The sequence below is a fragment of the Carcharodon carcharias genome, chromosome 5 (assembly GCF_017639515.1).
Source record: "Carcharodon carcharias isolate sCarCar2 chromosome 5, sCarCar2.pri, whole genome shotgun sequence".
Classification (NCBI taxonomy): domain Eukaryota; kingdom Metazoa; phylum Chordata; class Chondrichthyes; order Lamniformes; family Lamnidae; genus Carcharodon; species Carcharodon carcharias.
The window spans coordinates 194,187,111-194,201,756 of record NC_054471.1 but is presented as its reverse complement, the minus strand read 5'-3'; the positions used below and the strand labels follow the sequence as shown (position 1 = coordinate 194,201,756).

Genomic DNA, 14,646 nt, shown 5'->3' with positions numbered 1-14,646 from the left:
GGGACAGTTCTGTTTGTGGATTTTGGGTAGGAGGTAGAAGCGGGCCGTCCGAGGTTGGGCAACTATCAGGTTGGAAGCTGTGGAAGGAAGATCTCCAGAGGAGATGAGGTCAGTGACAGTCTTAGAAACAATGGCTTGATATTCAGTGGTGGTGTCATGGTCCAGGGAGAGGTAGGAGGAAGTGTCTGCAAGTTGACACTCAGCCTCCGCAAGGTAGAGGTCAGTGCGCCAGACAACAACAGCACCACCCTTGTCAGCGGGTTTGATGACAATGTTGGGGTTGGACCTGAGAGAGCAGAGTGCAGTAAGTTCAGAGAGAGACAGATTGGAATGGGTGAGAGGAGCAGAGAAATTGAGACGACTAATGTCACGCCGACAGTTCTCAATGAAAAGATCAAGAGAAGGTAAGAATCCAGAGGGAGGGGTCCAGGTGGAGGGAGAATATTGGAGGTGGGTAAAAGGATCCGTTGAACAGGGAGAGGACTCCTGCCCAAAGAAGTGAGCACGGAGACGAAGACGGCAGAAGAAGAGTTCAGCATCGTGCCGAGCCCGAAATTCATTGAGATGAGATAAAAAAAATGATTGCTTGCTATTTCACTCTGTCTGTTGACATAAGCCTGAGGGTTTCCATTATTGGAATAATTCTGCATAACTGATTTCACTACGATCCAATATCACTGTAGGGTGCCTGCCATTTCACAGTTTGATTGACAGTTTTAAGTGCTTATAGACTCTTTGATGTGGGACTGTGAATTCTAATGATTGTTGGGAAGAGGGATTGTGCACTTGAATGAAATGCCTGTTGTTAAAAGCCTTATTTAGTTGAAGGAATGTAAATGTAGTAAATGGGATTATTTTTATGAATGAGAATGCTTTAAGAATATAGTGAAGTCTGAAATGGACACTTAGAACTTTATCTTTTTTTTAAATTCATTCATGGGATATGGGCGTCACTGGCTAGGCCAGCATTTATTGCCCATCCTTAATTGCCCTTGTTCAAAGGGCATATAAGAGCCAAGCAAATTGCTGTGGATCTGGAGTCACATGTAGGCCAGACCAGGGAAGGACAGCAGATTTCCTTCCCTAAAGGACATTAGTGAACTTATAGAACTTTATTTTTGCTCATCTCTACATGGGCGTTGAGGTCTGCCCCATACCATGTGAGTTGATATGGTAGGTGTAAGAGTAAATGGTGGTGGGTGGGAGCATGGGTTAGCATGAGTTGGCTCGAAGTTGGCATAGGGGCGAGAAAGGGCATAGGGGTTGGGTACAGGGGCATAGGTTGACATAGGCACTAAAAAGGCCCATGGGAGTAGCTGGAGGGGCAGAGCTTGGCATAGGGGCTCTAAAGAGCCATGGGGTGGGAGGATGTTACCCCTCGTGGGAAAGACTAGAACTAGAGGACACAGTTTACAAGTAAGGGATCTCCCATTTAAGACAGAGCTGAGGAGAATTTTTTTCTCAGAGGGTCGTGAGTCTTTGGAACTCTCTTCCCCAGAGCACAGTGGAGGCATTGAATATTTTTAAAGCTGAGTTAGATAGATTGATTGACGAGGAGGTCAAAGGTATAGACGATAGGATGGAAAGTGGAGTGGAGGCCCCAATAAGATCAGCCACGATTTTATTGAATTGCGGAGCAAGCCAAAGGGGTCGAATGGTCTACTTGTGCTGCTAATTCATATGGGTTGATGATGGGGTTGAGTGGAGGGCCATAGGCTGGCGTAGGGGCTATAAAGGAACATGGGGTTGGGTGGAGAGGCATAGGTTGGTGTGGAGGGTATAAGGCTGCATAGGGATTGGAAGGGGGGGGACACGAGGGCAGTAAGGGGCGGGTGGAGGGCATGTGGTGGCATGTTGACACAGATGGGGCATGGGGAGTTTGCATGGAGGGGACATAGTAGTGGAGACCCAAGGCAAGCCTTCCACCTAGCCAGCCTCGGCACCTGGCATCCTCCTAGCCTCTCCTGGGGTTGCCCAGCCCAACTTCCAATCCAGCCTGACAATCCGCTTTTAAAGGTTGGGCGCATGGAGCCAGGAACTCCTGAAAAATCTAGGCCTAAAATTCTGGAAATCAGAACAGTAGATTGAGTGCACCTGAAAGAGAAGAATGAAAGTACACAATATTGCAGATGCTGGAAATGCGAAATAAAACCAGAAAATTCTGGCAAAACTCCGCAGGTCTGGCAGCATCTTTGGTGAGAGAAACAGAGTTAATGTTGCAAGTTTGTATGACCTTTCTTCAGAGCTGAAGCATGATGGATTTTATCCTGTGCAAGAACTGGAGCAAAATAGGTCAGGGATAGGTGGGAGCTCAGGAGAGATTTGACAAAGATGTCATAGACACGACAAAGGGAGTGTTAGTGGTAGTGTTAAAGACTAAGGAAGGTGCTAATAGTGACCTAAAGGTGAGATAGCAGAACGTGTTAATAGCAGAACAAGGGCCAGTGCTGTTTGAAAGCAAAACATACAAACAAGTTACAGACTGGCCCAATGCGGGGAGGGGATTGGGGGAGGAAAGGGATTTTTTTTTAAATGATCAAAATGGAGGACAGAGTTCATGGTCTGAAGTTGTTGGACTCAATGTTAGGTCATGAAGGCTGGAAAGTGCCTAATTAGGGGGAATTGAGGTGCTGTTCCTCCAGTTTGCGTTGAGCTTCACTGGAACATTGCAGCGGGCCAAGAATGGAAACGTGGGCATGAGAGCAAGAAGGTGAATTGAAATGGCAAGCGACAGGAAGGAGGAGGTCATGCTTGCCGACTGAACGAGCCACCCTTCACTCAGTCTGCAAGCATGACCCTTGTTGCTTGCCATTTCAGTTCCCATCTTGCTCTCATGCCCACATTTCCATCCTTGGCCTGCTGCAATGTTCCAGTGAAGCCCAATGCATACTGGAGGAACAGCATTTCATCTTCCAATTAGGCACTTTACAGCCTTCCGGACTTAACATTGAGTTCAACAACTTCAGACCGTGAGCTCTGTCCTCCACTTTGATCATTTAAAACATTTTTTTTGCTTTTTTTCCTCTTCCAACCCCCTCCCCACACAGGGCCAGTCTGTAACTTGTTCATATGTTTTGCTTTCAGAGAGCACTGACCCTTGTTCTGCTATTAACAGGTTCTGCTATCTCACCTTTAGGCCACAATTAGCACCTTCCTTTGTCTTTAACACTATCATTACCTCTCCCTTTGTCTTGTGTCCATGACATCTTTGTCAAATCTCTCCTGAGCTCCCACCTATCCCTGACCTTCTATTTTGCTCCAACTCTTTCACAGTATAAAATTCATCACATTTCTGCCTCTCTTCAGCTCTGAAGAAGAGTCATACGAACTCAAAATGTTAACTCTGTTTCTCTCTCCACGGATGCTGCCAGACCTGTGGATTTTCTGATTAAAAACCTCAATTAGATCACCACTCAATCTGCTTTTCTCAAGAGAAAGGAGACCCAGCCTGTCGGTCCTTTTTTGAGACTCACCCATTTCTGGTACCATCTGCGTAAGTCTTCTCTGCACCCTCCCCAGTGTCTCTATACACTTTTTATTATATGCTGACCAGAACTGTACACAGTGTGGTCCAAAAAAGGCTTGATACCGGTTTACCGTAACTTCCTTATTTTTCAGTTCTTGCCCTCTAGAAATAAAATTTAGTGCTCAGTTTGCTTTTTTTAAATGGCCTTACTAACCTGTGGTGTAACTTGTAATGGCTGGTTTATTTGCACTCTGAGATCCTTTTTTACTTTCCAAATAATAAGTGACCTCCCTATTTTTGCTACCAAAATGTACTATCCTACATTTACTTGTGTTGAACTTTGTTTGCCAATTATTTGCCCATTCTGTAAGTTTATTAATATCCTCTTGTAATTTCTTGTCCTCCTCAGTATTAATTATCCCACTCCTCAATTTGAGGTAATCTGCTAATTTAGAAATTGTGTTTTTGATTCCAAAGTCCAAATTGTTAATGTAAATTGTGAACTGCAATGGTCCCAGCACTTATCCTTGTCAAACATCACTTCCCACCTTCTGTCATTCTGAAAAACTATCCTTTACTCCCACTCTCTGCTTTCTGTCTTGAAGCCAACCGGCAATCCATTCTGCCACCTGCCCCTGACTCCACGTTCTGTGACCTTATTCACTAGTCTATTGTGGGGCATCTTATGGAAGGCCTTTTGAAAATCCAGATAAATTATATGTACCCCATTACTATAGCCTAACCTCCCTGTTACCTCCTCCAAAAATTTAGTAATGTTCATCGAGCAAGATTTACCCTTTTGAAATCCGTGCTGGCTATTCGTTATTGTATTTTATGGAGCAGGCTCAAGGGGCCAAATAGCTTAATTCTGCCCCTAAATCCTATGTTCCTATGTTCTTCTGTTTTCTCCTTTAGTGAGGATTCCGTTATTTTTCCTATCACCAATGGTAAGCTGACTGGTCTATAATTCCCTGGCCATGTTCTGCCTCCCTTCTTAAATATAGGAATGGTGTTAGCTATCTGCCAGTCCTCTGGCACCTCCCCTATTTCCAGTAAATGATTAAATATGTATAGTAATGTCTTTGCTGTCTCTTTCCTTGATTCTTTTGAAATATGTGGATGCAATCCATTCGAACCAGGGGCCTTATCCTCTTTGAGTTTGATTAGTTTATTCAATATATCCCCCTTTTTAATTTTAAATGCACTTATCTCATTGCACTTCTCAGCATTCCATGCCGTGTCTACTTATTCTATCTTCCTGGTAAATGCCGAAGCAAAATAATTACTTCATGGCCTGAATTTTCCGGTTGGCAGGGGGGTGGAACGGGCATGGGCGGGCGCGGACCCGACCCCTGCCCACATTCGGGTCCATGCCGCCATTTTAACAGGCGGGCCAATTCAGTCCCGCCCAGCGTATTTCTCAACTCCCAAGAATAGCGGGAGTGGGCGTGGACAGGCCGCCTGATCCAATGGCGACCTGGCAGTCTGTTTAAATGAAGGCCAGGCAGCTTTTACAAGGCTGCTCATAATGGCGAGTACAAGGCTGCAGCAGAGGGCTTCTGGCGAGCAGGCCAGCCTGGAGGATAGGCCAGTGGGACAGGCCAAGCCAGAGGATAGGGCAGCAGGACAGGCCAGGCCAGGCCGGAGGATGCCCTTCATTTTTCAGATGAATGCCTTGCTGCTCTCCTCGAGGAGATGACAGCACGGCAGGAGGTATTGGTCCCCTAGGATGGGAGGAGGAGGCCCTGCCACATGACGAAACGTGCCTGGGAGGAGGTGGCAGAGGTGGTGAGCTCCCGTGATGTGGTGCGGCGCACCTGGATCCAGTGTCGCAAGCGCTTCAGTGACTTGTTGCACTCTGGCAGGGTGAGTACCATGTTGGCATTGGGCATTTAACCCAGCAGATCGGCTTACCCCCTGCTCCCCCAAGTCCTAGTGTAGTGACTGCATTGAATCATTGACGACGTGTCCTTTGCTGGGTGGGCCAGCAGATACTGCCCATGCTGAGGTCAGCCTGAGAGGGTGATGAGGAGAAGTGTTTTGCTCCCGCAGCATGTGTTACACTGAGTCCTACATGACTGGTGTGGGGACAACCTGGAGGAGCTACACCCAGGCGCTGTGTTTGAACTCCAGGACATGTCCTAGTCAGGGTGATGACATGTTGGGAGGGGAACTTCAAGGTGACTTGGCAATGAACCATCTGCTGCACTTTGTGCTCCACATCCTTGCTATGGAAGGACATAACGTGTGGTGCCGAATGTTGATGTAGGCAGCATGTGTACAAGGGGGGGAGTGGGGTGTGGGGGACAGGCCCAGCATCTTTGTGTGAGTGATCAGCAGCAGTGGGGTGAGGAGGCTCTGGAGCACTGAAATGTCCCACTCTGGCTGGGGTGGGTTGTGCGTGAACAGAGTCCAGGTGCAATTTGCACAAATCAATGCTCTTCTCTCATTTTCAGGGGAAGAATGCACATAATGCAGCAGAGAACTTGCAGCGGCCAGGCGCAGATCTCCATTCTAAGCCGCTTCGAGCAGGAGGCCCTGGATCTGGAGAGGCACCATGCGCCGAGGCCCACTGGTGTCAGTGAGGCTGGGTGCCACGGCCAGGTATTTATGCCCAACAGTGAGGTCAGCATTGTCCTCCCAAAAGCCATAGCACTGTTGAATGTTAAATGATTTAATTTTGCAACATGGCTTCACCATTGGTTATGGAAGGATGAGCGCATAATGATCCGGGGGACAGGGATGGACTTTGACATTGTCTCCATGCTAAGTGATCCAATGTCCTTGTTCTTCCTTTCAGCGTCAGCAGAGCAGGGCCGGGAGGAGGAGCAGCAGAGGCCCCCTCTTACACCTGAGGGCCCTGAAGTCTCACCAGCATCACACCATCTCTGCCAGGCAGGCACCAGCACAGATACTAGCATCTCAGTGGGAATTAGAACATCGGTTAGTGTCCTGGGGCACAGCGGTGAGACCACTTCACAGTCGCTGGAGAAGCTGGCAGAGACAGAGAGTGCCCATGGTGCTAGCAGTCAGAGGACTGCAGGGGACTAGGCACATGCTCAGTCAGCGCCTGATGATGTGCCTCTGGAGTCGTCCGTGATGCAGCAGGTGCAGGAAATGTGGCCAGGTGTGTGGGAGCATCTGGTGGAGATACATGAGGCTATGCTTGGCTTGGTCTCCGTGGTGGAGGAATCTACACGGATTCTCACTGAAGCAATGAGCCACATGTCCGAGCGCCATGCATCCTCCATGGAGAGCCTCCTCCAGGAGACCCATCAGGGCTTCCTGGGGATGCGCTGTGACCAGCAAGCCCTCACATCGGCAATGACCTTAGCTGGCTCCATGGGCCAGAGGACGACCGCCAAGGTCATCGACGCCAACGGGACAGCAGAGTCAGCAGGCTGTCTCAGGTGCCACTCCGAGCGATGGATCAGCACTAAGACGTAGCACCCGAAAGCGTAAACATAAGGCACCTTAGGTACACCACAGGTTTATCACTGGTGCTTTTGTGTTGGCCCGAGATGAGGTCCTTATGATTTTATTTGATTTGTAAACTATTGTCTTTTTTTTTGTAATAAGCTGCTTTGTTTGACACATTAAATTCAGATATGTCACCATGGCTGGTGGTGCCTCTTTTCTTCTGCATGTGTATGGTTTCCAAAACTGTAATGAGTGCTTTGTTGGACATTCAGCTTTATTAACAAGTACCTTTACTACTGTTGCTAACCTGGCAGATTTTTCACTTAGGCGTCGAGTGTTGAGCCGATAGCCCAGGCTTGTCCTGGGAGGTCCATCTGTGTTGTGCTAGCTGAAGGTTCATTGGATTAAAGCCTCCCGGTTGTCCCTGCCTCCCTGGAGTAGTCCCGGGTCAGTGTCTACCCCCTCAGCATTTCCCTGTGCTCGTCCTTGGATTCACTGCTGGATTCATTGTGTGCAGCTGCAGACACTGCAGTGATGTCTTCATCGTCCACTGCGTCCCCGCTTTCCAGTGCAAGATTGTGGAGAGTGCAGCGTGCAACCACTATCACAAAGACATGATCTGGGGGGTACTGGAGTGCGCCCCTTGAATGGTCCAGGCATCGGATGCGCATCTTGAGAAGACCGATGGCTCTCTCCACCACAGCCCTTGTGGAGCCGTGGCTCCTATTGTACCGCTGCTCAGCTTCTGTTCTTGGATGGCGGAGAGGCGTCATGAGCCACCTTCTGAGGGGATAGACCTTGTCACCCAGCAGCCATCCATCCAGCCGGGCTGGAGCACTGAAGAGCCTCGGCACCTGGGAGTGTCTGAGGATGTAGGTGTTGTGGGAGCTGCCTGGGTACCTTGCACAGACTTGTAGAATCAGCATCCTGTGGTTACACACTATCTGCATGTCCATGGAGTGGAATCCCTTCCAGTTCATGAAGGCACCGGGCTCACCTGCTAGTGCCTTGATGGCCACATGTGTACAATCTATAGCACCCTGGACACGGGGGAAGCCAGCAATGGCTGTGAAGCCTCTGGCTCACTGTGTCTGGCTTGCCTGGTCCCAACGGGAGTGGATGAAGGTCAATGCAAACCTGAACAGAGCATCTGTAAGCTGTTTGACACAAGTGTGGACAGCTGATTGGGAGACACCATAAAGGTCACCCACCAAGCCCTGGAAGGAGCCAGAGGCATAGAGGCTGAGGGCAGCTGTGACCTTCAGAGCCACTGGCATGGGGTGTCCACCCACACAGTTAGTGGAGATCTCAGACCCAATTATCTGACAGATATAGTTGACTGTCTCCCATGAGAGACAGAGCCTCCTTCGGCACTGCACCTCAGACATATTGAAGTCGCTGCTTGCTGCCTGTAAACCCTGGCAGCAGGATAGTGACGTCTTCTGCAGCCCCTTCCGCCTTGGACTTCCTGTTGGCCCTGTGCCCCTTGTGCCTGCACTTGTACTCCCAAAGGTGGCTTCCCTGGAGGCTGAATGTGCACTCCTGGCCTCCTCCCCCTTCTAGCCCTCCCTTCCCCCTCGGAGGAGCTGCCTCCAATGGACAGCTCAGCTCCCATTCCCAGGCTAAGGGAAGGCTTCCTGAAACTTGCAGACCCAGAAAAGATTCTTCACTGCAGAGTGCTGACCTGAAGGTTAAGAGTCCAGGAAAAGCTCAGTTCTGTCGAAGGGTCATGAGGACTCGAAACATCAACTCTTTTCTTCTCCGCCGATGCTGCCAGACCTGCTGAGTTTTTCCAGGTAATTCTGTTTTTGTTTTGGATTTCCAGCATCCGCAGTTTTTTTGTTTTTAGTCCAGGAAAAGCAGCTGGTATGTGTTTTGAAGTACTGCAGATCACACAGGCAAGTTTGAAAAACTTTCAATAATAAATACTTGACTGTGCACATTCACGACCCCAGTGAGCCCTCTTATCCCGCCCGTGGATGAGGTTTATACAAACGTGTCCTACCCGCCTGCCTGTTGTGCCCGTGTGTCGACCCGAAGATTGCACGGGCGCCAAAAAATCGTCATCGATTGAACACTCGAGGGCCTTAAGTGGCCCGTTAATTAATGGCAGGCGCGCGTAGGACACCATCGTGCAGCGAAATATCGTGATGGTGCATGGTGATGTCGGGACACTCACCCAACGTCACTGCGCGGACATGTGGGGCCAGCCCCTGCACAACAGCGGGAAAACTCTGCCCCATGTTTCTGGTATCTCTCTGTCAATACCTATTATATCATTCTGTCTATCCTTTAATGGTCTACACCCATCACAGCCTTCCTTTTTTATTAATGTGACTGCAAAATGTTTTACTATTTTGTTTCATGTTCCTTGATAATTTCATTTCATAGTTCTATTTGCCTTCCTCACTGTTTTTCTTTACTTTTCTCCTAAACTTTTTGTATTTCCCCTTATCGTGCACCTCAGTCGTTCCCTTATGTCCTTATTCATCCACAGAGTCTCACTCGTGTTTAGCTTGTCCTTTCCCTTCAGTGGAATATATTTTCCCTGCACTCTGTTGAACACCATTTTAAATGATTCCCATTCTTGTTCTACATTGTTTCTTTGCCAATATTGTTGCCCATTTTATTTTCCCAAGTTCCATATTTAGCCCCTCAAAATCTGCTTTTCTCCAATCTATTAATCTGTTTTTTTTGCCATACTTATGTTCTTCTCTATCGTTATGTTAAAGCATGTTACATAATGGTCGCTATTACCTAGGTGGGATGGGCAATAAATGCTGGCCTCGCCAGCGACGCCCATATCCCATAATTATTAGGGTGGCCCTTGTGCTGACCTTCAACTCCACCCACCCGAAACCCCCCCGCACCTCGAGGGATCTCCCTGCCTGACTAACTGCTTGGTCAAGATCAGTTTGGAAAAATGGTGCGCATCACCTTTCAAGCTCTGCCATCTCTACCCTCACCCTGTCACCCACCAATTTCTCCCCATCACCATAGACCCACCCAATATCACCATTCCTCTCCCCTCTGTCACCCTTGAGCTTTCCTGTATTACCCTGGACCCTATCAAGATCCATCTCCATATGCCTTTCCTCTCCTCGGAGCCGACAACCCTTACCATCCCCATGCCCACCCAGACCCTGCCCCCTCCAGTATTCTGAGCCACCTGTCTTGTGTCCCTCCATGACCAACCTGATGGGACCTTTACCTACCAGATTCTCACCCTGGACTGCCACCCTACCACACCCCACTCCCCACTCTGCCTGTCACTGTTTCCCTCTATCACCAGCATCCTCCCCCAGGACCTCACTGACGACACCATCAACCCCACTCTCTGGAACATTCCTTCTCCTTCCACGGTCATTCTTCCCACTCCTCCTTCACTGGACACTCTTCTTCCCCTGTTCCCCAGACATTGCCCCCCACCCTTCCTTGGACATTCCCCCCACCCCTTACTCGGACATTCCCCCAACCCCTTACTTGGACATTGCCCCCATCTTCCTTGGACACTCTTCCCCACCCCATCCCTTACCCAGACATCTTCCCTGGACACTCTTCCACCCCTTCCCCAGACATACCCCCCCCCCCCCCCGCCCAATTCCCTGGACGCTCTCCCCACCCTTCCCCCATAAGCCTGCTTCCTCTGTTCAGCCTTTGCTCCACCTTACTCCCCCCCAACCCCCACATCTTCGCTTAGCTTGCCTGCGTTGTCCAGCCTTGGTGCAGCGTTTGCTAGCGGCACTTAAGTGAAGCTATGTGTGGTCCCCAAGAAGGAGAAAACAACTGCTACGGATCTCAAAGTCATGGAAGAGGTGAAGCTCGAAGAGGTGCACACCACTTATATACAGTCACCCAACTGAATGTTGTAAATTCTCGCTGACGAGGAGCTTAATTCAAAGGGTGAGGTGGCCTTTTACTGAGCTTGTAGGAGATGCTAATGAATGCAAATGGGGTTCCTGACATCGTTCATCAGGAAGCTTGGTCAGCCTTTAACCCACCTAGAAGGTCGAGAAAACAAAATTCGCAGTTTATCCCGCTGGTGGGAAACAGATTTTTGCCTCCTGCAAAATTAAGTGCACCCACCCACCCACCGCGATTCCCACTGCTGGCGAGAACAGCAAATTCCACCCATTATCTTTTATCTCTGTCCCTTAGGATTCCGTTTTTATCTTGCTGCCAGCTGTATCCCTTTTTTCTACTGCCATTTTGTTATCTTTAATAAGCACAGTTATTCCGCCTCCCCGGCCCCCCCCTATCTTTTCTAAGGTCAGAATATTTCCCTCGTTGGGCAGGCTCGGTGGGAATGGGCGGGGGTAGTTGGGAAGCCGACCGCGATCGGCTCCGCTCCGCGATTTCGCGTGGGCCGGGCAATTAACGCCGGCTCCGCATGGAGCGCTGCCTGTGCGGGAGGAGGGAGAGCTGGGCCTGCTGCGCAGTTCGTGCATGCGCGCAAAAGAGCGCTACGATCTCCCTGAGGCACAGAGCTGCCTCGGGGAGATGGAAGCGCTTTTTAAAAAAAATAAAGACGGTAAAAATTTAAAAAAAAAACACGTCCCCTCATATGACTCTGTCACATGAGCTGGGACATGTTTTTAATTCAAAAATAAAGTTTTTAGTTAATGTTTACTTGCTTGAGGAAACCTCGTCCCGCTCGTGGATGAGGTTTCAAAAAAATTGTAAAGGCCGCTTGGCCTTTTCGCCTGCCTGCCAACCATAAGGTTGAACGAGCAGTGTTAATTTGATTTTAATTAGCTTGTTAATGGCCTTTTAATTATAGACAGGCGCGCAGCCGACTCCAGCGCGTGCCCGTCGAATGAAATATCGCGTGAGTGCACGATGACGTTGGGACACATACCCGATGTCATCCTGCATCATATTCCGCTCGGGTGTGTTGGGCGCGTGTCTGGATGCCGAATGTAAAATTCTGCCCTAAATATGTTATGTTATGCTCTACGGTGTTTAATTCTAGTCCTGATTTTTCTGTGGCCATTTCTCAGTAAAATGACTATGTTTGGTTTTCAACAGATGATTGTTTCCAAGCTCCCTTCACTTTATGTTGAACCATCTTTTAAACTCCTGTTCTCTAATTCTATTTATTCCCTTGTCATCCTTACTTTAATCTTTCCCATGCTCCCCTTCCCTGTTTAGTATACATTTAGCCTGCTTATGTTTCTTGTAGATCTCTCCCCCGTCTTCCTAATTTTAAGCCTTTGCCACCTCCCTATTTACCCTTTCTGCTAGGACGCATGTTCCATCTCAATCAGGTGGAGCCCACCCCATTGCTGTGGCTCCTTCCTATCCCAGAATTGGTACCAGGGCCCCATTAACAGGAGTCCTTCTTTCCCACACCAGTAACTTAGCCACATGTTAATTCTCCTGATTGGGCAATAATTCAGCGATTATTATCCTGGAGATCTTGCTTTTTAATTTAGAGCTTAACTCCTGACAGTCTTTCAGCAGAACCTCCTCCATTTCTTCCAATGTTGTTTGTTCCAACATGAACCACGACAAGTGGATTTACTTCATCCTTTTCCAAGCTCCTCTCCAGTCGCTGTGAGATGTCCCTTACCCTGGCACTAAGCAGGCAACACGCCCTCTGGGACTTTCATTCTTGACTGCAGAGGATGCTATCTATCCCCCAAATTATAAAGTCCCCTATTACTAACACATTTCTATTCTGTTCCAACAGCTGCTGCCTCTGGGCAACTTTCTGAGCCACAGAGCCTTGGCCTGCATTGTAGTTGTCCTCCCCGCAGTCTTTCGCATTATCCTCTTATCCCCAGAGAGCAAGTACATACATGACATCTGAAAAAAATAATTGTAGTATTTCAAGTCAGTTATGTAATTTTAGATGCCTGCACCAAGAAGGGTAAAATATGACAGTATATCCTTTCACGTGGAAGTTTTGCAATTGATATAAGAAAGGATCATCTTTGTTTGTTCAACCATCATGTACAATTATGATTTGTTGGCCTTCAAGAAGTCGGGTGTTTGGGGACTTGCTGTCTTTTAAGCAATTTCCTGATCAAGTGATCCAACTCCACTGAAATACATGAGGCCTCTCTCTTTGAACCATGATCCTTCGTCATCTACTGTCGGCTGCAGACTGGAATTTTACCTTTAAAAGCTTGCCTTTTATTTTGCTAATTCTATCTGAATAAGTTTGTTTTTTTTTCATTGCACTCCTATAATTTGACATATATTTTAGTTTAAAAAATCACTACCAATATAACTTTTCCTTTTAGCTTTCAGCATTGGCCGCTTAAGGCTTATCACAGACAACTTGCAGTCGGTCCCCAATCGATGCTGGCCCTTACTTCAGGATTTATGTTCAGTATCATGAATCGTTGCCGTTGACTGATAGCCAATATACATTTCATTATCTTTTCAATGCTGAATAGCTTTCAGAAATGTGAGGTCAGTGCATATTTCAGCATGATTGCTTTGTTCGTGGGAAACTATCCTACCACAGGAATGTTCAAGCTTGATCCTTTCAAGTTTAAAAAGATCTTGAGTTCCAATGCATCAAAAAAAGCCAAAGAAATAATTGAATTTAAATAGGAAACATCCCAGGAAAGAAGTTTTGGCTGAGCAACATTCTTTCCACTTCTCAGGAAAAGACATCAGGTTTCTCTGTGCCGCACACAGATCTGTTCTTGGCATTACTTACAAACCTGCTCACTTGTGAGATATTTTCAGTGTCATTGTGAGGGCAAAGGGTGTGTGTTGTATCAGGAGTGGACTGCAAAGCACCCTTTACTGGACTTTGGACTCCAAATGTGAAAATTCATTCTTGAGATATGTAGTCAGTTTCATAGACACACAACCTGACTTGCCTCACGAATGAAGGCAAATCTTAATTCTATGTGATCTTTGAGATTCTTCCAAAGAATAAGGAAGTTGATATCCATGGTAAGTAATTAGCATTTCCATCATCATAAAATTGGTGAGTGAACTTTTTGTCTTCGTGTTTGCTGTTGTTTTTCTCACTTCTCCTAAAATGAACTTTAACTGAAAATGAATATATTGTGATACCTTTGGCTGCCAGAGCTGTTGTATGTTTTATATTCAGTACAAATGATGCAGTCTTATTTCATTAAGTGGAAGTGGACACCTCTGATAAGTTTGGATTTTCTCTTGCTAAATTTGTTTAGAAGACAGTTTTCGTTAATTGAACAACAGTTTTAAAGGAAAGTTTCAATTTGTATAATATCACATTTGCAATATCTCTGTCTCTCTGTTGAATACCATATCTTAATCATGTTCCATTGTTTAATAATGTCATGTGTTCAAAAAATATTATCATGTTAACTAAAACAGAATATTTCTAAGTTAGCTTTTGGATTATTTAGATGTGTACTGGATACTCCCTGTTAGTGTGGTTATCACCCAGGAATACACAGTTGAAGCTGACATTGCTGTACATCTTTATCAGGTACTGGAGAAGTACCCAAACACACCAATGAGCCACAAGGAGATCTTACAAGTCATCCAGCGTGAAGGACTCAAGGAGATCAGGTGAGTGCTTTTACAGTCTCTTTGTAAATGACAATCTCTATAAAACAGAATAAAGCCCATGAGTTCACTGAGTCATAAACCTATGTAATTACATATATGTATTCCACATTAAAAAAAAGTAGTAAACTTCTTAAGTGCAGGTCAAATTTACACATCCAGGAACATGTTGTTGCCTCACAACCACACACTCACATCTTCTTCCTCTCCCTGTTTGAGACCCAGCGATTGGTTTCCAGCTC

The 14,646-nt window shown here is 47.2% G+C and overlaps 1 protein-coding gene across 11 annotated transcripts in view; it reads left to right on the top strand.

The window, feature by feature from the left end:
* Positions 1–14,646, top strand: part of asxl2 (ASXL transcriptional regulator 2) — a 319,202-nt gene that overhangs the window by 130,459 nt on the left and 174,097 nt on the right. For 9 of the 11 annotated variants that reach the window (XM_041187692.1, XM_041187677.1, XM_041187682.1 and 6 more), the window contains one exon: positions 14,325–14,407. The exons of 1 other annotated variant lie outside the window; for it this stretch is intronic. Coding sequence is in view for 6 of the 10 variants with exons in the window: in XM_041187677.1 (XP_041043611.1) it covers positions 14,325–14,407 (83 nt within the window). In the remaining 4 variants the exon portion in view is untranslated. Of the gene's footprint in view, positions 1–13,264; positions 13,307–14,324; positions 14,408–14,646 lie in introns of those variants that run through there. One more of the 11 variants, XM_041187678.1, reaches the window with a different exon arrangement.